Here is a 25,259-nt window from a genome sequence, read left to right as displayed (position 1 = left end):
TCTGCAGTTTGTATTTTCCCTTCATATTCCAAATGGATGCTTTATTTGAGATTCCTGCATTGCAAGGGGTTGGACAATGACCCTATGAATCAAACCCCTATCATTTATTACTTTCTTGGGGTTGGGGGGGTTCCCCTCTCAAATTCATAGAACACCTATATTGCCGCTAGAAGAAGTTGTTCAAGCACATGTCAGCAGGATTGCTGCTCTGGAGGGACAGGCTCATCGGACTTCCTTGAGTGGGAATTGACCTCCTGAGGGTGACATGAACATGTTCCACATCAACAGCCTCTGGAAGAGCTACCCAAAGGTAGATGTTGGTCTATGTCCCACCGTCTCCGCCCTGGCCCACCACCTAAGGATACCAGCTGCTGCAGCATCTGGCTAGGCTGGCTAAGCAATGGACATTATGTTTATTTCAATGAACTGAATAGAGTGAAAGATTACGAGTCATGGGGGCATGGAGAGTGCGTGTATTAACAGCGCTTGGCTTATTTTTTTAGTTGCTAATACTGTTTTATAGATTATAAATGCTTTGTTAATCATATAATATGACTTTTGCTGTAATTGTAATGTTTAGCATATTTTTGTTGCCGCTTTGTTAATACACTGGTACCTCAGGTTACAAACACTTTGTACTCCACTAACCTGGAAGTAGTACCTTGGGTTGAGAACTTAGCCCCAGGATGAGAATGGAAATCGCGCACCAGCGGGAAAGCGCGCCTCAGGTACCACTGTTGTGTTTTCTAGGCTGTAATTGTTTTTACTGATGATTTGTTAGGCTGAAAGAGCTGCTCAATGCCCCAGTGCTGGGTCTGAACACAAAACACTCTGAAAACTCGGGGAACCTACAGCCCAGACCTCCTACAAACCCAAAGGAGCAGCAATCTTATCTCCTTCAGAAATGTTACTAAAAATAGCCTAACTGCATGGACAAGAGCCAATGTGAAAGCTGTGCAAACATTCTTTCTTCTCTTCTCTCCATTCTGGGAGATTAGACGACTTCCAGGTGCACACAGGACTCCGCATTCTCAGTGAGGCCAGTTTGAGAGAAGAGAACATGCTGTGGCTGGGTTGCAGTTTACTGCTGGCGGCTCTTGCAGGTACAACCCCCCCCCCCCAAATCTGGACAGTTTATCTGCCCAAGAATAGTCATGAAATGTTGGGTGAGGATGAACAAAACTGCAGTACAGAAGCTGGAATGATTTCAGGGTGCAAGTAGAGGTGTCCTGGCAACAGAGGAGGGGAAGGAGAACCAGGCAGTTAAGCCAGGAAACAGAAATGCAGGCAGGCTATCACCATTGTCAGTCATACTCAGATTTAACCCACTGATATTAATGGGGCATGCCTAACTTAAGTCCACTGATTTCAGTGGGACTACTCTGAGTATTACTTAGTTGGATACAACCCAAAAACCCACTCTCTACACTGACCATTCAGACTATTCACCCAGCCCCACTTTATTAACTGAATTTGTTCTGTAACAGTGTGTGAAACTGACATATCCCTAAGCAACTCGGTCCCAACGTACCCCAACGTACTTACTTTCCAACTTGACCACCCAGATCTGTTGATGGGGCACTACTGTTGGTCTCCTCACCCCAATGAACCCTGAGGTTTAGCTGGACGTCATTAGGGATTGAGCCTTTGGTGTGGCAGCCACTGCCCTGTGGAACTCCCTGCCACCAAGAGCCACCCCTCCCTTCAGACATCTTTTGAAAACTTTAATGTTTAGAGAAGCCTTTGTAACATGTATCTCATTTCATAGTATTGTAGAGTTGGTAGGGACCCCTAGGGTCATCTAGTTCAATCCCCTGCCATGCAGGAATCTCAGCTCTGTTAACTAATTAGTATTTATTGGCATTTTAATGATGTTTTCATGCTGATTTTATTCTCATATATAATAATACACATATACAGTACATATATATGGTGGTAAGAAAATAAATTAACAGCTCATATCAGAATAATCAAAAGCAGTCAGTTATTTGGGCTGATTGTACAAAGAGGAAATGTCACTATTACATGGGGCAAACCAGAAGTGTACTATATAGTTACTTGTTATAGTACTGTTTGGAATAGTCTACAATAATACATTATGATCTTTCCTGTGGTTTAAAACTGTGGCTTTTATTTTAGCAGTATGAGTGATGGTATGTAGAACTCTGGCAGAAATTAATCAGGAACAGTTGCCAGCCACACTTACTTGCAATATGAGACCAATAATTCAAAGGATTCCTATGCAGGGAGATGGAGGTGGAAAGCAGGATATGGTGGCAAAAAGTTGAGCCTTTGTTTACTAGCAGGAAGAGATTGCATGCAGTGCCCTCATCTAGCTACCGTAGTCTGGCTGACAGATGTCATGGGATAGGCTGGATACCATTTCCTGAGTTCACGAGGCCACATTGCATTTTAGCATGTTCCTAACCATTGAAGAAGTCTTGATTTTTTCCTCTACCAATTATATATTGAGCTGTTGCAGCTGCTGAGAAGTTGGTTGGTAGTGCCAAGTGCCAACAAGATTCTGTGCCGTGGCAAGTCTCCCTCCAGTCAGTGCACCATGTCTGCAGTGGGGCCCTCATCAGCCAAGAATGGGTGTTGTCCTCAGCTCAGTGCAGCAGGAGGTGGGTATAAGCTTGCTTCACACCCTTTGCACACAATCTGTCTCCCACAGGGAATAAAGTCCATTCTCTGCTGTTGGCTGCTCTGTTCTCATTTGAGATAGGAGGGCAACTTGTGCATTTGCCTGCCTGCCTACAAGAATCCTTGAGGGTGAGCAAGGAATCTGTGGGGAGGAAGGGAAAGGAGAATGTTAGCCGCTTTGAGACTCCTGAAGGGGAGTGAAAGGCGGGATATCAAATCCAAACTCTTCTTCTTCTTCTTCTTCTTTCAACCCAGGCTGAGGCAGAAAAACTCTAGGGAGAACACTATTGACCCACCTGCTCTTCTTCCAGCAGCCCAGATCACATGGAGGTCTGGCTTGGCCTACAAGTCCCTGAGACTCTTCCTAAGGAGAAGCAACAGGTCATTGCTGCTGCCAAGCTGGTGCCTCATAAGCAGTTCAACAACTACACACTGGACTATGACATCATGCTCATCAAGCTTGCACAACCAGCTGTCCTGGGTGAGCTAGTGCAGCCCATCAGTTTGCCCAGCCAATGTGCCATAGCTGGGACCCAGTGCCTGGCTTCAGAATGGATCAGCAGCAACTGTGAGTACAGAGAGGGTGGTGCTGAGAGACTAACCAGGACCAGCAACAACTGTGACAGACTGGAGCAGGGGGGCTGCTGGAAGATGCCCCTCTTCGTGGCCGTGGGGGATTATGGTGGGGACATGCAAGGGGGCACTGAAGTTCCTTAGTGATGCATGGGATAAATGACACCATGCAAAAAAGGGAAGGGTAGATGAATGGCAAATGGTGGGAGGGAGGCACCAACAATTCATTGTACTATGATAGATTCATGGCAGGTGGCAGTGCCCCCTTGAAGCAGAAAGAGCTCAAGGAGAGAGGGGTGAGGCCTGAGCATAAGAGTCTCCCTCCTGCCTTGCCCCAGGCAGCTGCTCAGGATCAACATATTTTGGGCTTACAGCTGATGGAACAGACAACCTTCTGCAGTGCTCCTACCTTCCAGTCACATCTGATGCCACTTGCAACAATGTCTACCCAGGACGGTTCACTGACAGGATGCTTTGTGCTGGACAGCTGGACAGCAGCCAAGATGCCTGCAAGGTGAGGCTCTTCTCTTTTTACTGGCAAGTCCAGTGATTGGGGTGGGGGTGGGGAGCAAACAAGCAGAGGCATACCTTGACTCCCTTGTGATCTTGGCCAGAAGCTGTATCAGTACATCTGAAGCTGGGAGAGACCATGGACCAGAAACTCCAAAAGTTTGCTTTTTGTTCACCTTTCACGCTCTGCCTGTGATTTCCTCCATGACCATCAGGACTGCTCTTCTTCCTCTCTCCCTCCCTCTCTTCCTGCAACTCTCACCTGCTGTCTCCATCTTTCTTCTATCCAAGCGCCACTTGGCGCTCCACTCACAGTCCCAATAGCACCACTGGCCAACCTGGGAGATGGTCCTGCAGGGCTGATGAGATGGGTGCCTAGAGGAGCCTGCATGCCTTGCCTGGCCTCCCAGATGGGCAGGTGTGCTCCTAGCCACTCCATGCCATGGGTGAGAGGTGTGGTTTTGGTGGCCCCCGGAGCCTGCACTTTTTGGTGGGAGGTAAGGTTGTATAGGTGTCCCTGACTTTGAGTTCAGTAACATGGTCTAATTATGTGCACCCACACACACCATATAGATGAATGCTTCCCTTCAGACTAGAGCTGTCTCCAACCAAATCACTCACAAGCACAAGCATTCTCCATAGGCAGGCTAGTAGCTTACTGGCCAGACATTAACCAGAACTAAACAACAAAGCATAATATATTTGAAAAGTACAATAAAAAGCCATGTGCCAAATCCTCCCCATATCAAAGTTAAATAGCATTTATGTCATTCCCACATTCTTGAGAGGGCCAGAGGGGCTGTAAGCGCAAGCGCACACCCACCCCAACGGGAAGGGAAATTCTCCAGCTGCAAGAGCCAACCTCTTGGGACCACTCAGGAGGTACTTGTGGCTGGGGAAAGCCTCACACAGCTCCCTCTCTCCTGCTGCAGGCAGTGCTTCAGGGCCTGAGAGTTCAAATAACGACAGTGAGAAATTGCCATGATTTGATCCTGTCCCCTGGAGAGTCCCAAAGCTGTTGTCTATGTCTTAGGGAGATGTGGGCAGCCCCCTGGTGTGTGAAGAAGCCCTCCAGGGACTGCTGTCCTGGAAGAAAAGCTGCAGTGAAGAGAACCGGCTGGGGCTGTACACCAAGGTCTGCATCTTTGAAGACTGGATCCACTACACAATTGCCAACAACTGAAGAGCAATAAAGCCAGATTGAGCTCTGACCTGGTATCTCGCTGCTCTGAGAAAGACCCTGTGATCTGACACCACCAGCAATGCAATGACTGTACAGGCCTGGCTACTGTGGAAGAGAAGGCTTCTAGGAAGTCTACCCCCCAGTCTGCCCACCACCAGAGGGGTCATGGCTGAGGCAAGGGAGCAGAATCGAATGATTTGCTCCCTCACTCCTCAGCTTCCGGCACACCTCCTGGAATGGCTTGATTTCACATTATGGTAGATGTTGGTTAGGGTTTACCATGTAGGTGAGGGAATATGTTAACTATATTTTATTCCTCCACAAACCTGACCAACAGACAAAACATCAGCTTATTGCTTGTGTTTAGAAGCACAGTGCCAAGCATCTTAAACAGTAAAAACAAAAGCCTTTAGGCTGATCTCCCCTTCTGTTACCCTGTTTATTATAGAAACAGGCCACCGACTGAAAAGTATGGTTAAAGCATATAGTTTACTCACAGTCAAGCACCTGTCCTTAGCAGCAACAGCAGTAAAAATAAATGCAGGTAAAATACCGTATTTTTTGCACCATAACACTCACTTTTTTCCTCCTAGAAAGTAAGGGGGAATGTCTGTGCGTGTTATGGAGGAAATGCCTACAGGTGGCATGCCTATGGATTTTCCTCCTCTAAAAACTACGTGCGTGTTATGGTTGGGTGCGTGTTATAGAGCGAAAAATACGGTACTTGTATTTACAGTGAAAGCAGCCTCAGGCATGAGCCTGATGCTGGAGCAAGCAGATGCAAGTCTTCTCCCATCGGCTGGTTGGAGAGAGAGAGAGAGAGAGAGAGAGAGAGAGAGAGAGAGAGAGAGAGAGAAGGAACAGAAAATACTTTTTTCCTTCTTCCCTACCAAGAGAGGAGGGGAAATGAAATAACACAGAGCCTTCTCTACCAATTGCATTGATCTGAGTCCACCTAACAGCAATACTGCTCTGTGATTTTAATCCCCACACTTGCTGACTAGTAAGAATATGCATTTTTAGATTTGATTTCTAAACTCCCACAATATTTACTCCATGGAGCAGTTTCGTTAGCATCCCAGCCTTCCAAGGCCTAACGCAGTCAAAGCTCCATGAAAGTGTTGGAATTCTGCCTGGGTCAGAGGAATGTGCCACAGCGTAGGCACCGGCAGATATTCCTGTCGACCTCCCCGCGTCTCCACTCTGCTGATAAGCAGGCGAGGTCCCGGCGATTCATCTCAGATGTGTGAGAGGAACACACCGTTCTTCTCTCTCCCCTTTGGTGTCCCCCAAGGAGGGGAAAGAAGCAGACAGAAAACTATTTACATCTTTTATTTCTGTCTCTCATATCAGTACAGAGAAACATGTCTGCACTCGACAACAGCAAGAAGAAACTCCACCCATGTACTTCCAGTACGGGTCATATGACACACACACTGAGCTAACATCCGGTGCTCAGTACAGAATGGACTGCCCCTTTGTTTCCATGGCAACAGTCACAAACATCCTGTTTGGCTTTCCAGCCACAAGCAGCTGACTGAGCTGCTGGAGCCTTTGCTTGCTGCAGCATTGGTGCTTTATGGTAACATACTCCCCCTAAAGTATCAATGCGTGCTGCGAGCAAAGCATCATCCAGAGAAGAAAACAAACAGTTGTTATACTTATAACATTCCCCTGTTGTTTCAGTTCCAGCCTTGGAACTACCCGCCACTGGTTTAACCAATGTACCTCTCTGGTTGTGTGACTTCGCATTTCCTTGGTTAACAACTCTCTGTTGTGCCTTTGTCTCTGACTCAGACACAGCTTCAATCTGTCCTTGGTCGTTTACAACAGCAACATATGCAAGGTTAGCAAACTCCTCTGAATACCTCTTGGGTGGTACACCCTTCGTTGCTCTCTCAGACCTACGTAAGAGCTGCTGCTCTTCTCTGCTTTCTGGTTCAGCCTCTGAACTCTCTGGAGAACCAGTACTAAGCTTTATTAGTGGTTTATCCTCCTTTTCTGAGGGTCTAGTCATTATTTGAGATTTCCTCTCAATGACTGTGACAACTGAGCTGTCTGAGCTATCAGTGTCATCATCATCAGTACCACTGAACTCAATAAGATCAAACTCATCATCATCATCATCAGAATCCTCTGTGGAAAAAGTATGAACAATCACTCTCTCTCGTTCAGGAGCACTTTCTAGAAATTTTGTGAGAATCACCTTACCAGATTCAGACAAAATTACTCTGTAGAGACCTTTTTCATAACCTACAAAGATGCCTTTGGCATTCTTTACCCCACTTGGAGCTTCTGTTCTCACATGAGACCCGAAAACCTTAAAATAGGCTACAGAAGGTTTTCTATTAAACAGCTTTTCAAAAGGAGAACATCCCAACTCTGTTGAGACTTTTCTCAACCACACATGAAGATAGGACGCTAGAGATTCGGCCCAATAATCATGTGGTAAATGTGAACTCAGCAATTGCGCATGCATCCCCTTTTGCAATTCTTTGTTCACCCTAACACAGACACATTTCTTCCATGCTTCTTCGGAAGTAGCAAGTTTGTGTCTTATCCCTTTTTCATCCAGGAACCTCTGGAAATCCTGTAAAAGAAAAACTGGCTTGTCATCTGTGAAAAGACAATCAATGTTAGCATCATGCATACTTTTAACCTTGTCACAAAACTCCTGAAACTTTTCTAAAGTTTCCTGCGGTTTCTTCATCATATAAACCCAAGAATAATTAGTGTAAGAATCAACACACACAAGGTAATATTTTGCACTGCCTCTAGATGGTTCTAAAGGACCAATCACATCAGCATACACCCGCTGAAAAGCTCTGTGGACCTTCTTGGCCACCTTCTTGGTGTTCACACTGGTCACACCTGCAAGAGAAATTTCGTTAAAATCAGAAGTATTACATTTCATGTAATCACTTTGATCAAAAGTCAACAAATACAGTCCATCTTTCTCTTTGGCAGTAAGAAACAGTTCTCCATCTTTGTAGATCTTGCATCTTTTAGCATCAAAGTACAGTTTTAGTCCCTTCTTTGCAATCTGCGAAGCACTCAGCAGACTAAATTTCAGTTCTGGAACCAGGTAAACATCGCTTATAGTCAAGTTCAGACTCTCAAGATACACAGTTCCAATTCCGGTCGCTTCCAGTTCTTGACCGTTGGCTTGTTTCACAGTGAAGCTTTGCTTCTTCAACGTCGAAAACAGTCCTCTGTGTGGGCAGAGATGCTTCGTGGCGCCCGTATCGATTATGAATGCATTCCCAACATCTGGTGTGGTTCCTTTCGCCATCATCGCCTTTGCAGGTTTCATCTGGCACTTGGTACGGCTTTTGCTTGACGCCTCAGGCTTCGTAGAGCTGTTCTTGGCTCCTTTTGACTGTCGCGGCTTCTTACAGTTCCGCTGTAGATGCCCAGTCTGTCCACAATTATAGCATCGGACGGCACTCAATGCTACAGCATCACCAGCAGTGGGAAGATTTGAACTCTGTTCTTGCCTCCCTCTGTCCTTCACTTCCAGTGCAGCAAGTCTGTCGTGTTCGTTCAGGACGACGGCACACACTCTTTCCGCGGTTAGCTGCTGAGCAGGTAGCGAACCAAGCTGACTGGCAACAACCTTGTAGGTCCGGTTCAGGCTGTTTATCATCATGAAGCAAAACACTTCCTCCTGTAGACGGAAATTGCGTTCCACCATCTGTTGACGCAGAAACTTCATCTCTGTCAGGTGCGCTTGAACATCTCCATCAGGCGCTAATCTCAGATTGGTCAACTTCTCAAAATACAGCAACGCTGAAGAACCAGCATCTCTCTGATGCGTTGTACGCAGCGTGTTCCAAACCTCTTGCACAAATTCCAAATGCTGTATATGCACAAGCCGCTCATCTGAGACACACAGAATTATAGCAGTCCTAGCCTTCACATTCTGTGACTCCCAAGCACGCGTTGGTGCTGCTGGGATGGGATTCTCAATCACCCCAAACAGTCTCTGATTCTGCAGCAGGGCCTTCATCTTTACAGACCAAGATGAATAATTGTCATTGGTCAGGAGGGGTGGAGAAGGTATGCCTCCCCCCTTCTTGACATCCATTTTGAGTCCTTGCATTGACTCTAAAACACAAGCCTCTAAAATCCAATAGCTGGCTTGTTTACTCTCTTGACACCTGGCAACTCTGACACTGGCTGCTTTGGAAAGTCCCTTCCAGCAGTTCGTGAGGACCTAGTCATAACAAACCTTGTTTTCGCCTCTCTGAAGCATAGTCTGACTGTCCAGCCCTCTCGAGTAACTTTCCATTTCTCCTCTCTGAGGCACAGCCTTCTGAAGGACGTTGCCTAGCAACAGCGCATTCCTTTCCTCGGACAGGAAACCACAAAAATGCCTGGTATGCAGGCCTCTTCTAAGTTGAAGCTGCTTTCCCACACTCGCTCTCCGTGAAGCAGAGAATGAACCATTCTGCATTCACACTTTTAAGCCCTTAAAATCTCATACCTTGGGCATCGGCTTGGCTGTCAGCTTCTTCCGGTCAGCTTCTGGCTGCAGAGCATCAGCCTCTCACTTCAGGCTTCCATGGATCAAAACCATCCTCTGCTACCACTGTTGGAATTCTGCCTGGGTCAGAGGAATGTGCCACAGCGTAGGCACCGGCAGATATTCCTGTCGACCTCCCCGCGTCTCCACTCTGCTGATAAGCAGGCGAGGTCCCGGCGATTCATCTCAGATGTGTGAGAGGAACACACCGTTCATCGTCTCTCCCCTTTGGTGTCCCCCAGTGAGGGGAAAGAAGCAGACAGAAAACTATTTACATCTTTTATTTCTGTCTCTCCCACCACACCAGCACCCACCTAGAGCTGGCTCTGAAGTCTGCCTGTTTGTGAAGTGAGGCCCTTGGGGTGCTCAGAGGCCCGACCCCTCCAACGAATGTAAGTTGCAGAGCTGCTGATTTCCATACCCCCTAAGGTACCCATTTCACACACCGCTCTGCGACGTCACTGTTTCTGCCAAGAAAGTGCCTGGTAGGTTGAGGCACAACCTCTTCAGTTCTTTGCTCTTCGTCAAAACTGGCTATCAGTTGTACTTAAGGAAGCCATCCAACAGTCCCTTGCCTGAGCTAAGCCTAGCCCCCTTGCCCACCTCACCAGCTTCTTACAGACATCTCAGTTCTGTTTTCCCATCCTTGCCAACCACAGAGATGCCAACTGAGAGTGCCCACAAATGGCAAGTTTAGTTGAGTGTGCTCATACGCTATGTCACTGCACTGAATGGTGCCCAAAGCAGCCTGAAACAAAGACCAACTGATCCTTGGAGGTTGCTAGTGCTGCTGAAAGCTCTTAACTCTGCCCCTTGATAAAAACAGGGTTATGACAGGAGGGATGCATTCCATTGTCTCTGCAGGCAAGGGCAGAGGAAGGGGGTGCGGTGGGTGTGTGCCACCCTGGGCGTCACCACGGAGGAGGGTGACAAAATGCTGGGAGGCACTCCCCACAGGGCCTGCAGCATGCCCAAGCCACCAGTGGTCAGGACCCCATTAGCAGGACCAGTGGTCAGGGATGATGGGCCTTGTACTCCCACAACACTGGGTGACCCAAGGTGGAGAAAGGCTGCTCTGCGCTGACTGGCAACCACTCTCTTTCTCACACAGGGCAGAGATACCTGGGTGCATTGGGTTCGCTGATGCGTTTGGTGCAGAAGTTTCCCCTACGCAGGTCGCTCTCTGTGGTCTTTGTGGTCTTTAAGAACAGGCGAAAAAGTCCACTGCCAGTCCTTTGGCAAACACACAGGGCAGAAGTGAAACCAAGTGAATCATCTGAAGCAAACTTAACAATAATACAAGGCTATGGTTATATGCACACTAACTTGAAATGAATTTTGTTGAGATCAATGTGACATTTTGGAACCTGGGTGAAACTATCCTGAAACGGGCAAGTCGGCATAGAGGTCTCTCTCTCTCTCTCTCTCTCTCTCTTTTTGGTCTTTTCTCTTTACATGGAATGGCTGCAGGTCTGTCCTGCACATTTTTCTGGAAGCAAGTCCCAAATTTATGGGTTCAGGGAAAGGCCCAAAGAAAAAATCTATGCCAATCTAGGCTATTTGCCACAGAAAGGCCTTCATTTGGCACCAACACCCAAGCTAAACACTCTGTCAGTTTGCCTCAGATTCTAGAGAATTGTAGGCTTCAGAGATCCCCAAGGGTCATCCAGCCCACCCCCTGCAATGCAGGAAGTACACTTTGATTGCAACTGACACTCACTGACCGTTGCTCACGAGCACCAGAAGCAGGTGTTGTCCCCTTCCAACGAAAACCCAATCTGTTTTTGGAGATTTCCTGATCTGCACACACCTCCTCAGGTTGGGCAGGTGGCCATGTTTCCATTTCACTATTTCATGAAAAGTATGTGTTGTTTGATTGTCAAACAAAAAACCTCAAAGCAGTTTACAAAACCAGCAAAAGCACAGGCAAGCGCAGCACAACTGTATGGTGCGAGGCAGGTTAGGCTGGGAGGAAATAACTGGCTGCGGAGATTCTCAAGCCCAGAAGGAAGCTAGGCTGATCATGCTGATCATAACCAATTTTCTCCAGCACATACTTGACCCCTTCATAGTTCTCCTTCAGTGTACTTGAGTGAGCCAGGGGTTTTGATCCCCCAACTTTATGCTTTGCCGCACCAATTTATGGAAGATTTCGAGGTTTTATGGCTTCAAACTTATCCCTTTTCGACATAATCACCCAGAACTATCGAACCTGAATACTTTTTGTCATTAAAATAATCATTTCCCCCTAGGCCAACCCCAACCTCTCTCACCACCAAAGGAACACAAGTGAACAACAAAAGCACGCTGACACCAAACTCTACATACATTAAACATAATAGAAACACCGCCACCCAATCCCACCCTTATCCATCTTCCCTCTCTCCACCCCCCTTTCTTTTTTTCTCTCCTTTTTTATTTTTATTTTTATTTTCTTCTCCCCCTAATGCCTCAGCAAATGAAACGGATTTGTAAAAATGTTACATGGGGAAAAAATATATATGAGGCACTACACTTCTGTAAAACAAGAAAATCCTTAATAAAATATTAAAAATAATAATAATAATCATTTCCAATCAAAACAATTATTCGACATGGCAAGATGAGCTTGAGCTCTTGGTACAGCAAACTAAATATGACATAATAGGCATCACTGAAACCTGGTGGGATAAGTCCCACAATTGGAATGTAATAATGGAGGGATACAATCTATTTCAGAGAAACAGACCAGACAGGAAAGGAGGAGGAGTGGCGTTATATGTCAGGGATGTGTATACCTGTGAAGAGATCCAAGATTTAGAACCTCAAAGCCAAAGTGAGAGCATTTGGGTCAAAATTAAGGGAGAGAAGAATAACAGAGACCTCATTGTGGGAGTTTACTATAGATCCCCAAGCCAAACGGAGGACATAGATGATGCCTTTCTGGAACAGATGGCCAAGCATGCAAAAGGAAGGGAGATAGTAGTAATGGGGGACTTCAATTACCCGGATATTTGTTGGACGTCAAACTCAGCCAAGAGCATAAGGTCAAACAGATTCCTCACTGGCCTTGCAGACAACTTCATTGTCCAGAAAGTGGGAGAAGCAACAAGAGGATCAGCCATTTTAGATCTCGTCCTAACCAATGTTGATGACCTGGTTAGTGGGGCAGAAGTGGAAGGATCATTAGGCGCGAGTGATCATGCTCTTCTGAAGTTTACTTTACAGCGGAAAGGAGCAGCCAAGCATACTAGGACTCAATTTCTTGACTTTAAGAAAGCTGACTTCATAAAACTTAGGGAAGTGCTGGGTGATATCCCATGGACAGCAATACTAAAAGGAAAGGGAGTTCATGATGGCTGGGAGTTTGTTAAGAGGGAGATACTAAAAGCACAACGTCAGGCAATACCAATGAGACGGAAACATGGAAGGTGCTTAAAGAAGCCAGGGTGGCTATCTAAAGAACTTTTAACTGAGCTAAGATTAAAAAAGGATGTGTACAAAAAATGGAAAAGGGGGGAAACCACCAAAGAGGAATTCAAAAAAATAGCCAGCACGTGTAGACACAAAGTCAGAAAAGCTAAAGCACAGAATGAACTCAGGCTTGCTAGAGAGGTTAAAAGCAACAAAAAAGCCTTTTATGGGTATGTTCGTAGCAAAAGGAAGAACAAAGAAACTGTGGGGTCACTCAGAGGAGAAGATGGTGAAATGCAAACAGGGGACACAGAAAGGGCTGAACTCCTCAATGCCTTCTTTGCCTCAGTCTTCTCCGATAAAGAAAACAATGACCGACCTGAAGAATTTGGAGCAAATGATTCAGCAGAGGAAACACAGCCCAGAATAACTAAGGAGATAGTACAAGAATATTTGGCTAGATTAGATGTATTCAAGTCTCCAGGGCCAGATGAACTGCATCCAAGAGTATTAAAAGAACTGGCAGATGTGATCTCAGAACCACTGGCAGTCATCTTTGAGAATTCCTGGAGAACAGGCGAAGTCCTGGCAGACTGGAGGAGGGCAAATGTTGTCCCTATTTTCAAAAAGGGGGAAAGAGAGGACCCAAATAATTACCGCCCAGTCAGTCTGACATCAATACCAGGGAAGATTCTGGAGCAGATCATTAAGCAAACAGTCTGTGAGCACCTAGAAAGGAATGCTGTGATCACCAATAGTCAGCATGGATTTCTGAAAAATAAGTCATGTCAGACTAACCTGATCTCGTTTTTTGACAGAATTACAAGCCTGGTAGAAGAAGGGAACGCAGTGGATGTAGCCTACTTTGATTTCAGCAAGGCATTTGACAAGGTGCCCCATGATATTCTTGTAAAGAAGCTGGTAAAATGCGGTCTTGACTATGCTACCACTCAGTGGATTTGTAACTGGCTGACTGACCGAACCCAAAGGGTGCTCATCAATGGTTCCTCTTCATCCTGGAGAAGAGTGACTAGTGGGGTGCCACAGGGTTCTGTCTTGGGCCCGGTCTTATTCAACATCTTTATCAACGACTTGGATGATGGACTCAAGGGCATCCTGATCAAATTTGCAGATGACATCAAACTGGGAGGGGTGGCTAACACCCCAGAGGACAGGATCACACTTCAAAACGACCTTGACAGATTAGAGAACTGGGCAAAAACAAACAAGATGAATTTTAACAGGGAGAAATGTAAAGTATTGCACTTGGGCAAAAAACATGAGAGGCACAAATACAAGATGGGTGACACCTGGCTTGAGATCAGTACATGCGAAAAGGATCTAGGAGTCTTGGTTGACCACAAACTTGACATGAGCCAACCGTGTGACGCGGCAGCTAAAAAAGCCAATGCAATTCTGGGCTGCATCAATAGGAGTATAGCATCTAGATCAAGGGAAGTAATAGTGCCACTGTATTCTGCTCTGGTCAGACCACACCTGGAGTACTGTGTCCAGTTCTGGGCACCACAATTCAAGAGGGACACTGACAAACTGGAACGTGTCCAGAGGAGGGCAACCAAAATGGTCAAGGGCCTGGAAACGATGCCTTATGAGGAACGGCTAAGGGAGCTGGGCATGTTTAGCCTGGAGAAGAGGAGGTTAAGGGGTGATATGATAGCCATGTTCAAATATATAAAAGGAGGTCACATAGAGGAGGGAGAAAGGTTGTTTTCTGCTGCTCCGGAGAAGCGGACACGGAGCAATGGATCCAAACTACAAGAAAGAAGATTCCACCTAAACATTAGGAAGAACGTCCTGACAGTAAGAGCTGTTCGACAGTGGAATTTGCTGCCAAGGAGTGTGGTGGAGTCTCCTACTTTGGAGGTCTTTAAGCAGAGGCTTGACAACCATATGTCAGGAATGCTCTGATGGTTTTTCCTGCTTGGCAGGGGGTTGGACTCGATGGCCCTTGTGGTCTCTTCCAACTCTATGATTCTATGATTCTATGGTGGGCAAACCTGTAAGACAATTAAATTGCAAGTGATAAGGAGGAGGAGCTGGGACGAATGTGACTTTTGTAGGCTGTTGAGCGCCAGCAGCCCAGTGTTTTGATGTGTGCAGGGTCCCAACCCTGTATTGCCGCTGAAGTGGCAGCCCCGATACTGAACAAGTGCCCGGAATATTCCTGGGGACTAACACCACAAGCAGATAAGGCTTTGTGTAAGAACAGCAAAAGAGGCTTGAGCCCAGGAGTCAGCCTCTTTTGGCCTTAGGCCCACCGTCCATTGTCCTCCCTGGCCGAGGGCGGGTCAAAGGCCAGCTCAAGCAGGTGGGTGGCACCCGCCCAGGTGAGCCTCACTCGGTGCCACAAACCCTGCCCACCTGTGGGGAAGGGAGGGCGGATATTGTCAAGGAGCAGCCCTCCCTTCCTTCAGAGATCTTTGGAAAGCTTTGTTGGTTTGCTTAAACAGGCATCATGATTTTAACCAATGAGTATTGCTTGATATTCATTGACATTTTCATGCATTCCTTTGTTGATTCTCCCTTCTTCATTTCCCCACTTGCTATATTGCTACAAAGGGACGCGGGTGGCGCTGTGGGTTAAACCACAGAGCCTAGGACTTGCCGATCAGAAGGTCAGCTTCACCTGGAAACCCTGATTCCCCTCCTCTGCTACCGTTCTACATTAAGAACACAAGAAGAGGCTTCTGGATCAGGCCCCTGGCCCATGGAAGATGCCCTCAGAATACTGCTTGTTAGGTAGATTTATTGCTTTATTGTTCGGTGTCCAGCACGCTTCCCCCTGCGAGCCTCTGCAAGTCGTAAAGCAATGAGCCAAGTTGCCCAGCGGTCGTGTTGAAAGGGCAGTAAAACAAGTCCCACACGTTTCTTCTGTCCTAATGTCCCTTTATTTGCTCAAAAGTAGCATATTTACCATTCATAAAGACCATCAGATTGTAGCTGCATTTTCTCTGCGTCCTTCTCTCTCAGTGCAGCAGCTGAAACAAAACTGCTTTCACTTTTCACTCAGCTCACAGCATTCCAAGCAGCTTTCTTCACCTCCTGGCTTACTTCCCTTGCAAGCGCCTCCTCTCAGCCTCGAGACACAGAAGGTTAACCCTTCACTACACCCAACGATAGAGGGGATCTGGGTTTCCAGGTGAAGCTTGGCAGAACTGAATGGAGCATTTCCCAAAACCTTGCCCCAGCCTTTTGCCTCGCAGCCATGCTCAGCTCCATGCCCCTCTGTCTATGGAGCGCAACCTTCTTCCACTTCAATCAGGCCTTATATCTCATGATGGTTGCTTAAGAACAGAAGAAAAGGCTGTGCTGGGTCAAGCCAATGACCCATCTAGTCCAGCCTCCTGTTCTCCCAGGGACCGACTGGATGGCCGTGGGAAACCAGCAGCCAAGAGCGTGAGCCCTCCCCGCTCCTGAGGTTTCCAGCAACTGCGATTCAGAAGCATGGAGGCAGAGCAAAGCATTTCGCATGCGCAGAGGTATTTGTCTGCTTGCGCATGGGAGGAAACGCTTGTATCGGGTGGTCCGCCAGAAACAAAAGGGTCTCCTGGTGCTCAGGTCAGGAGCAAATGCAAGGAGCAGGTGTGGCAACAAGAGAGCGCTCAACAAAATACCCCCCCCGCCCCCCAACCCCCCCCCAGGGGTAGACTTTGGTGATATGGCGCCCTGAGCTAGGAAACAGCAGGGCTTGAGCTGACCTCTTTGAATTCCGAGGTGCCGGAAGAGAGCCCAGCTTCCATCTGCCGTAAGGCCTATTATGGGCTGGCATTGAAGTCACAGTGGCCTCTGCCAAAGCTGGCTTCTTCGAAGTACATGTACAAGCCATTCTGAGGCTGCCTATCCAGAAGCTCAAAAGTGGTTACAACTTCTTCTTCTTTTACAATTATATTTTATTGTTTCAATATTTTAAAAATCATTTACAGTCAAAACACAATTTTGACTTTTCTCTTAATTTTCGTCAACTTCCCACCCTGTTTTCCATGGAGTTGTTGTTTCTCTCCTGCTGCACCCCGTCTTCTGTTTGTCAAATCAATAACCCCAGTATTATAATCCAATTACTTATGTTGCTCATAGCTCAAATCCTCCTTACGAGTTCAGCGTACTATAATCCGAAAAAGGCCTATTTGTCCACAAAACTGCTAATTTTGCTAGTTCTGCATAGTCCATTATCTCACTTATCCCTTCTTTGGAACTTCTTTTTCCTTCCATTTCTGTGCATATAGAATCCTAGCTGCTGCTGTTACATATAGACACATCTTTAACTAATTATAACGAATAGCAGGTCACCACAACCAAAAACTGCAGTATCTCTAGCCCACCATTGCAATGATAAACTCTAAAAATATAATTGAGACAAGACAATTTAAGGAAAATTCATCAGAAACTATTCACTTTGGTTGTTGTTAGTGGCTGTAGACATGCCATAACATTACAGCACATGACTCCTTCCCCCCAAGAATCATGGGAACTGTAGTTGATCTCTAAACACAGTGCTATAGATCCCAGTGCAACGCATGCCTGGCTTATCCTAGAGATCACTGTGTGCAAAATCTGCGATGCCACTTGAGCCTAACATTTACCCTGCAATGCCAACCACCTTTGCCCAGGACAATGTACGACCCCCTGGACTCAGCTCTTCAAAAATTATTAGAATTTGGACTAAGAAACAGGAGCGTTCTGCAAGGAAGAACTGACACAAACTAACTTGATTGTTGGATTTGAACTGGAATGAATACTAAGTAACCAAAATCCCTCTAGAGGGGGTTTTGGGACATTACAAGAATGGCCAAATTGATGTTTTGGCTACCAACGTTGCAACTCTGGACTTAACAGTAAATAAGTTCATTGAATCTGATAAGGATTTGATCCAGGAAGCCCAAGCAGCTGGATAAGAGGAGAAATTTGAGAACTTTGAGAGTGTGGAGAAAGAGACACATGTTGTTTTTGAGGAAAAGGAAGGAGGAGATATAATGTTGCAGATGGCAAAGGAGAGCCAGAGGCCTGACATGATGGTTATAAAGGAAAATAAGAACTTGATGATGAAAATCTGGTCTGAATTGGTGATTGAAGAATGGAGAGGTCTCTCTCTGTGGAGATCTGAAGACCCAAGGATTACAAATTTGATTAAGGTGAAAGTTGGAGCTTTGGGGACATTTGGATTTGAAAGGAGTAAGAAACAAGATTTGGGCTCCACTTTTAAGCATGGAGGTCTGGCTGGAAGAAACATGGATCCTGTTGGGCCAGAGCTTCTCCGAGATCTGGTGTTCAATATTAAGGACTATCAAAAAAACTGGCAGAGAGGAACTGAGAGACAATTAAGAGCCTCGGACTTGAGATCCCCAGGCTTATAGTAGATTAAGACTGATGGACATTTGTTGGGGATTGAAACTGGGAAAGGGGATGGGGTGGGGTTTGGGGATCCAAAGGGTGTATAATTATAATTTGTCTTTTTATTTTTATTCTGTTTTGTTATTTGTATGAAAAATGAGGAATTCGTGGAAGGGAATTTGGGTCGACTTTAGAAAAAGGATTTAAGAATGAGTACTGATGTATAAATTTTGATGTTTATAAGGTAAAATCGGTTTTTTATAATGAATTAAACATAAAAAGGTTAAAAAATTGGGGATAAGAACTTGTTGAACTAACAATTTGAACTGGAATATAAGAAGGGGGGTGTGGGGAAGTCAGGGAAATATGTTATTGAAAAATAAGGATTGTAAACTCTATATGTTTTTAATTTTTCTTTTTGTTTTTTCTTTTTGGCTTTTTAATCTACTAAAATGGAAAATCTTCAATAAATATCTATTAAAAAAAGAAAAGAAACAAGAGCGTTCTGGAAAGAAGGATATTTTAAAAAGACCGGAAAATTAAATTATGAAATGGGGGGGGGGGAAACTTGGGGAAAATATATTTAAAAAACTCTTCCAAAAATCCCTTTAAAAGAATCAAGTCTTTTTAAAAAAAAAGTCCTTAAAAAGTATTTAAAAGAATCCTTTCCAAAAAATTTAAAAATTGTACAGTAGCCCCTTAGAGGTAGGTAGTTGGTCTACCTAGCTGAATCTGGGGGGAAACAAGAGAGAAGAAGGCAGGAACAAGTGAAAGAAGCTTTCTCCCGACAGCCAGAACATGGAAAGGCCTCTCCAAAATTTTTAGTTTGGAATGTATAATTGGCTTTATTGTTTGTATTATGATGTGGCAAGATTTGATTTGATTTGTTATCATTAGAATGTTACTAATGGAGAATTAATTTTAAAAATATTCAATCCATTAAGAAGTTCTTAGTTCATCTTCAGTGAAGGTTTGCCGGATCATAAATCAGCAAATAGAATGTAAATAGAAAAAGAGATGAGCAACCAAAATGGTCCAAGGCCTGGAAACGATGCCTTATGAGGAACGGCTAAGGGAGCTGGGCATGTTTAGCCTGGAGAAGAGGAGGTTAAGGGGTGATATGATAGCCATGTTCAAATATATAAAAGAATGTCACATAGAGGAGGGAGAAAGGTTGTTTTCTGCTGCTCCAGAGAAGCGGACACGGAGCAATGGATCCAAACTACAAGAAAGAAGATTCCACCTAAACCTTAGGAAGAACTTCCTGACAGTAAGAGCTGTTCGACAGTGGAATTTGCTGCCAAGGAGTGTGGTGGAGTCTCCTCCTTTGGAGGTCTTTAAGCAGAGGCTTGACAACCATATGTCAGGAGTGCTCTGATGGTGTTTCCTGCTTGGCAGGGGGTTGGACTCCATGGCCCTTGTGGTCTCTTCCAACTCTATGATTCTATGATTCTATGATTCTAAGAGGTCTCCTTTCCACTGACATCATCATTCCTTCATGTTGTCATAATGCTGTGACCTCATGTCTCCAGGGGGTTGGCGGCCGTTAGCAACGCTGGTACACAGCAACCGTTTGAAAGAGTGAGTGTGTTTTCTTTTTCTCCCCAAAGTCAGTGTGGTATATTTAGTTTTAATTTGGCATTTGTGTTCCCTTTTAATAAGAATAAGAATAAGAATAAGAATAAGAATAAGAATAAGAATAAGAATAAGAATAAGAATAAGAATAAGAATTTTTTATTTGTATCCTGCCCTCCCCGGCTGAGGCCGGGCTCTGAGCGGCTAACATCATAAAAAAACCCCAGGAAGGACCTTTTAGGCAGAATTTTGTTCCAAAGCCAGAACCATTCAGCTCTTTCAGGAGCTGGCCAGGGTAAAATGGAGAAATTGGAGACAGAGGCCTGTTCAGAGCTATTTGTGGTGGTGTCATTACAACCCATGGAATTCCTTACTAATTAAATGTCTCCCTGATTTCACAAGAGGAATAACCATGCTCTATATAGCCCATGTCTGGGAAAAGGTGGCATTTCCCCAAGGTCTTACCATGAGGGTGCAGTGAATGAGAATTGGCCCCTAACAGCTTGCTTGGTTCCCTCCCCTGTACGTTTTAGGCTCACGTTCCCTTTTTCTCTGGGATGCGGTGCAGGCCGTGATTTGGGCTGACTTCCCAGAGAGCCTCTGTTGTAAATAAAAATTGCCCTTTTCCCTTATGGGGTATCAAAGAGCCCATATAGAGTCCTTACATAGGTTCCCTATTGGTAGGAGAAGATAACAGAGGCCAACCAGAGAATATTGAGAAGCAAGGCAGCTAGTAAGCTTGATCTTTATTGATCTGTTGCAACAGGGTGCTCCCCTCACCCGCAGGATAGACGAGGAACCCAGAACAATGGTGCGCAAGGCCTTATATGGACTCTTGAAATTGCCACCCTGTAGACCCCCTGGAACATCATACATACATCACAGAAGGGGTGTAACCTAAGACCACCCCTCAGATACATCACACCTACATCACAGACAAGGCGGTCTAAACAGAAATTTAATGTTGTTTTTGTCCTTGTTTATCTCCTGTCTGGCAGGTTACTTGATTGGATTGCCTGGGGAGCCTGGCCAGTCTTTTGTAATGATAAATACGGTAGTTCCTGGGCCAGGTCACAGGCTCACACCCTATTCAAACACAGACATACCCTTAAGACAGGATTTGTGAAGGAAAAGACAATGGGGAGGCTTTTCCAGTTTGACCTTGCAGAGAAAACATTTGCTCAGTTTAGGAATCAAAATGGCTTCAGGTCGGTCTTCCTGTGCTGATCTATGTACGTGCGCCTATCACACCATCACATGAGCGGTGTGAGTTTTTCAACCATGTGCTCGGGGGCTGCTTCCAGCCCCCGTGAGACCGAGGGAATCCCGGCCGCGTCGTCAACCCAGCCAGCCAGTTGGGTGGCTGGGGGGCGTAGCCTGCCCTATTTAGGGCCGGCGTGGCCGGGGCTCGCCCTCTTTTCGCCTCGCCAGCCATCCCGCTTTGGTTTGTATTAAGGTTGTTTTGTCTCTTACCTTTTCTTTAGGCTGTGTATCTCAATTCCTTCGGTGATCGATTTTCACTTGGATTTACCCGCGCATCGGTGTTGTGCCTCCCATTGGATTGCCCACCCGTGTTCCAGGCAGCCGCTTCGGCAGCCAGAGCCATTTAGCTCCGGAACAGCAGGGCTGAAACCGCGCTGGAAAACCCCATCGACCGAGTGTTCCCTTCTCTCTGGGTGGCTTCTCTGCAGCGGAGCTTTGCGGAACGCGGTTTGCACGTTCAGCGCCAGCCCATCGCTGTTTAGTCCTTTTACTCGGAAGCGCACAGCTCGCCTGACGGATCAGGTTAGACTGGGGGTTCTTATTTCTAGCCGCATTTGCAGGGTGGTGGGGCACCTTTAACGTTTGTGGGGGGCTTGGTGGAGCAAAAGGAGGGAGGCTTAAAAGGACACGTCTTTGTCGCTACCCCTTTGCATTTGGTACTGGCCGCTTTGCCTTTGCGTTCCAACGGTTGCTTCTTCACCATTATACCTTTCCAAGAACTTCAGCCAGACTTCCAGATCGGATTTTACCTCTTTAGATAGGCGAACCCTGTGATGGGGTGACCGCAAGCCTGCTGACAACCTCGCGAGGCGGCTGCAAAATGGGCGGCCTGGGGAAACCACTCAGCAAGCAAAGTTCAAATGGCCTAACAACGACTGAATCTGCCTGAGCGTAACTTTTCTTAGAGGGAGAAGTTGCTGAATGAGGTCCCTAAGCGCAACCATTTTTTCACTAGGAAGTTTTGAGGTTTGGGCGACTGTGTCCAGCTCAATGCCTAGGTAAACCATAGTTGTAGCTGGGCCCTCCATTTTATCTGCAGCCAAAGGTACTCCCAGCTCTCCTGCTAAAGATGTGAAGGCTTCCAGAAGGGCCGAGCACTTATGCCTACTATCAGCTACAAGAATAAAGCCGTCCAAGTAGCGCAACATACCCTCAGACCCTGTTCTAAAACGAAGCGCCCAGTCCAAAAAGGTACTAAATGCCTCAAAGGCTGCACAGGCCACTGAGCAACCCATAGGCATTGCTTTGTCTACAAAGTAAGTAAAGGTAAAGGTACCCCTGCCCGTACGGGCCAGTCGTGTCTGACTCTGGGGTTGCGCGCCCATCTCGCTAAAGAGGCTGGGGGCCAGCGCTGTCCGGGTCATGTGGCCAGCGTGACGAAGCTGCTCTGGTGAGCCAGCACCAGCGCAGCACACGGAAACGCCGTTTACCTTCCCGCTATAAAGCGGTACCTATTTACTTACTTGCACTTAAGAGTGCTTTCGAACTGCTAGGTGGGCAGGAGCTGGGACCGAACGACGGGAGCTCACCCCGCCGCGGGGATTCGAACTGCTGACCATACGATCGGCAGGCCTAGGCGCTGAGGTTTTACCCACAGCGCCACCCGCGTCCCATGTCTACAAAGTATGCCCTGTCAAATTTAAAACCCAGCCACTGGAAATCTTCCGGGTGGACTGGCAGGAGTCAGAAAGCAGACTCTATATCACATTTCGCCAGCAACGCGCCTTTTCCAAATTTGCGAATAAGTTTAACTGCTTGGTCAAAGGAGGCATACCTCACAGAGCAAAGTTCCTGAGGTATCGCATCATTGATGGACCCTCCCTTTGGGTAGGATAGGTTGTGAATCATGCAAAACTCACCAGGTGCCTTTTTGGTGACGATGCCTCATGGGGATATATGCAAACCCTCTATGGGAGGGACAGAAAAGGGGCCGGCTACCCTCCCTGCCTTAATTTCTTTAAGTATTTTCTTGCGCGCCACTTCGGGCATCTCTCTAACTGATTTCTGATTTGGTGGGTCACCTGATTTGGGGGGAAAGCAACTGGGATCCTAAAACCTAAACTAAAACCTTCCCATAGAAATAATGCAGCTGTTCTGTTGGGATAGAGATCCAAAAGGGCTTTTAAGGCTCACGTACCCTTTTTCTCTGGGATGCGGTGCAGGCCGTGATTTGGGCTGACTTCCCAGAGAGCCATCATATGAGCGGTGTGAGTTGTTCAACCACATTCTAAATGACACACAGCATTACCAAACCAATAAACAGAATATCCAGTCAATCTTCAGTACCTATAAAAGAACTTCAGTGATAGGACCAGAAGCATTAGCCTCATCCTTAGGATCAGAGGCTGAGGCTCCCACAGATGAGTTGTTGTTTTCAACACAACAAAAGGGATGGTGTTTCACTCCTGCATCTGCTAGAGAACCGCCCTCCCCTTTTCCAACTAACTGAAAGTACAACCTGGGAATATACACAGAAGCCCAAATGATTATTTGGAGGCAGAACAGGTACTGCTTGCAGCTGATGGGGTGTGGCTCTTCCCATGCGCAGGCTTCTTTAGAGCGGATCGGTGTCCTGAAGCGACTGTCTGTGGTACATGCCTTCCCCTTTCTCCGGGGGGGGGGGGGAGAAGCCAGGGAGTGAAGGAGGTGAGGACAGGTGACCCCCCTAGGCCCGAAGTCACCCCAGGCCTCAAAACCAAATTTCCCCTTTCTCTCGTCTACAACAGCTTTTCTCTGCTCTTCTCTGCTTTCTCACAAGATGCTGCTGCATAAGCAAAAGGTTATTTTTTATCAGTACAAGAAGGCTTCAAAAAGCTAATGAATAGGCTCTGTCAATGCCAGGAATAAGCAGGTCTGGGAACTGAGTCTTATCTCATCCAGTTGCAACACATCTTGGACACGCTGAACGCAAGGCTTCTCAACCCCCTTGGCTTCTCATCCTCCTTTCCTGGGAAGGGCGCCAAGAGACCCAAGAGTCCCAGGACAGGAGCTTTCTGTTCATGAGACTTCCGGGTTGGTGCCTCCGGTAATGGCGGAATTCCTCTGATCGGGAGGAATTTGCCCCGTGGGAATCTGGGTCTGGCCGCCACGGCGAAGGCGGAGACCCACAAAAAATCACAGGCGGGAGAAGCCTGTGAATGTGGGATTCGGCGGGCACCCTTTGCGCCTCCCCTACTCATGGGGAAACCCGGTTTCGGGGGTCCGGAGCAACGTGGGGTGAGTGGCGAGGTGCTTCGAATCGTCTGCTCCTTCCACGGAGCGAAGCCGCATAGCTGTTGCCAGAGAGCGCTGACTTTTTCCTGTGGACAATTTGACTTCAAAGTAATTACCCATGAGTAAAGCTGAAGCGGGAGAATTGGATTTTTAAACGTTTAATTTGGTATTGTAACGGGGAGGTTCAATACAGGAAGTCCATCTTCCCCTTTTGTAAATAGACTGAAGCAATGAGGCTGCAAGCTGAAGTCTTGGAAAGCCTTTTGTAAAGGACTAAATTTCCATCGGTAAAGAACATTAAGCCCCCCCTTGGAGGCAGGAGAAGGGGGGGGAGTTGTGGACTGAGTATGCCTGCAGGAGAGAGTGAAGAGAGCTAAAATACCGCCGCTCTGACCCTGGGAACGGGCTGCTAGCAGGACTGACGTCTTTTGGAATGTTCATTGACAGTGTTTAGAACGTTCATTGACAGCTAGCTAAACAAGAGAAATACTGTCTCCGGCTGCTTTTAAAAAAGGAGTAAAAGTAACTGAAAACTGAAACTAACTTTGGATTGTTTGAACTGTGTTTAAAAGAGGACATTACTGACTAATATAAATAGAAACTGTTTCCCCCTAGTGGAAGCCTTTGAACTGGTGACTTTACAAGAGCTGGGCTAGGGGAATTTCCAGCTGCAAGATAAAAACTCTGAGACTCTGGGACTGACCTTGAATCTTTTAAGTGTTATGGCAAATGGAAAGGAAAAAACAGACCAGTTAACTGCTGAAAAAAACATTAAGGTCTGGGAGAACTTGGCAGCAACCCAGGAGAGGCTCAACACCAGGCCTCCCTGCTGCTTCTTCTTCTGCTGCTTCTGCACCAGTACAATCAAAATCAAGAGGAATGTCGACAGAAGAGGCCTTAGCGGTTGCATGAAATAAGATAAATGATTCATTGGAACAGCTTAATAAGAAAGTGGATGCGACAAATGTGAAAGTGGATGCTGCAACTATTAAAATCGACTTAAATACAGAAAGTATAAATAACTTGGGACAA

General features: G+C 46.4%; 1 protein-coding gene across 4 annotated transcripts; it reads left to right on the top strand.

The window, feature by feature from the left end:
* Nucleotides 1-874: 874 nt before the first annotated feature.
* Nucleotides 875-4,937, top strand: LOC309538081 (trypsin-like). 4 transcript variants are annotated; one of them, XM_082233336.1, is made up of 5 exons: nucleotides 875-1,103; nucleotides 2,474-2,624; nucleotides 2,958-3,211; nucleotides 3,555-3,730; nucleotides 4,659-4,937. In XM_082233336.1, exons 1-5 carry the CDS (start codon nucleotides 1,061-1,063, stop codon nucleotides 4,917-4,919), a joined length of 885 nt encoding a protein of 294 aa, XP_082089462.1. In that variant the 5' UTR covers nucleotides 875-1,060; the 3' UTR covers nucleotides 4,920-4,937. The 4 variants fall into 4 exon arrangements, with proteins under 4 accessions (XP_082089462.1, XP_082089464.1, XP_082089463.1 ...); XM_082233338.1 differs by having other exon boundaries at nucleotides 882-1,103; nucleotides 2,955-3,211; nucleotides 4,760-4,937; XM_082233337.1 differs by having other exon boundaries at nucleotides 907-1,103; nucleotides 2,955-3,211; nucleotides 3,591-3,730.
* Nucleotides 4,938-25,259: the final 20,322 nt, after the last annotated feature.

The sequence above is a fragment of the Podarcis vaucheri genome (assembly GCF_965113315.1).
Source record: "Podarcis vaucheri genome assembly, chromosome: 7".
Classification (NCBI taxonomy): Eukaryota; Metazoa; Chordata; class Lepidosauria; order Squamata; family Lacertidae; genus Podarcis; species Podarcis vaucheri.
Note: the sequence above shows the minus strand (reverse complement) of the source record. Positions and strands in the feature narration are given on the sequence as shown.

Coding starts and splice junctions, on each gene's coding strand:
- LOC309538081 (XM_082233336.1), top strand. CDS start 1,061: ATGCTGTGGCTGGGTTGCAGTTTACTGCTGGCGGCTCTTGCAG. Junction 2,625..2,957: donor TCAGCTCAGTGCAGCAGGAG/GTGGGTATAAGC, acceptor TTCTTCCAGCAG/CCCAGATCACATGGAGGTCT. Junction 3,212..3,554: donor AGAATGGATCAGCAGCAACT/GTGAGTACAGAG, acceptor GCCTTGCCCCAG/GCAGCTGCTCAGGATCAACA.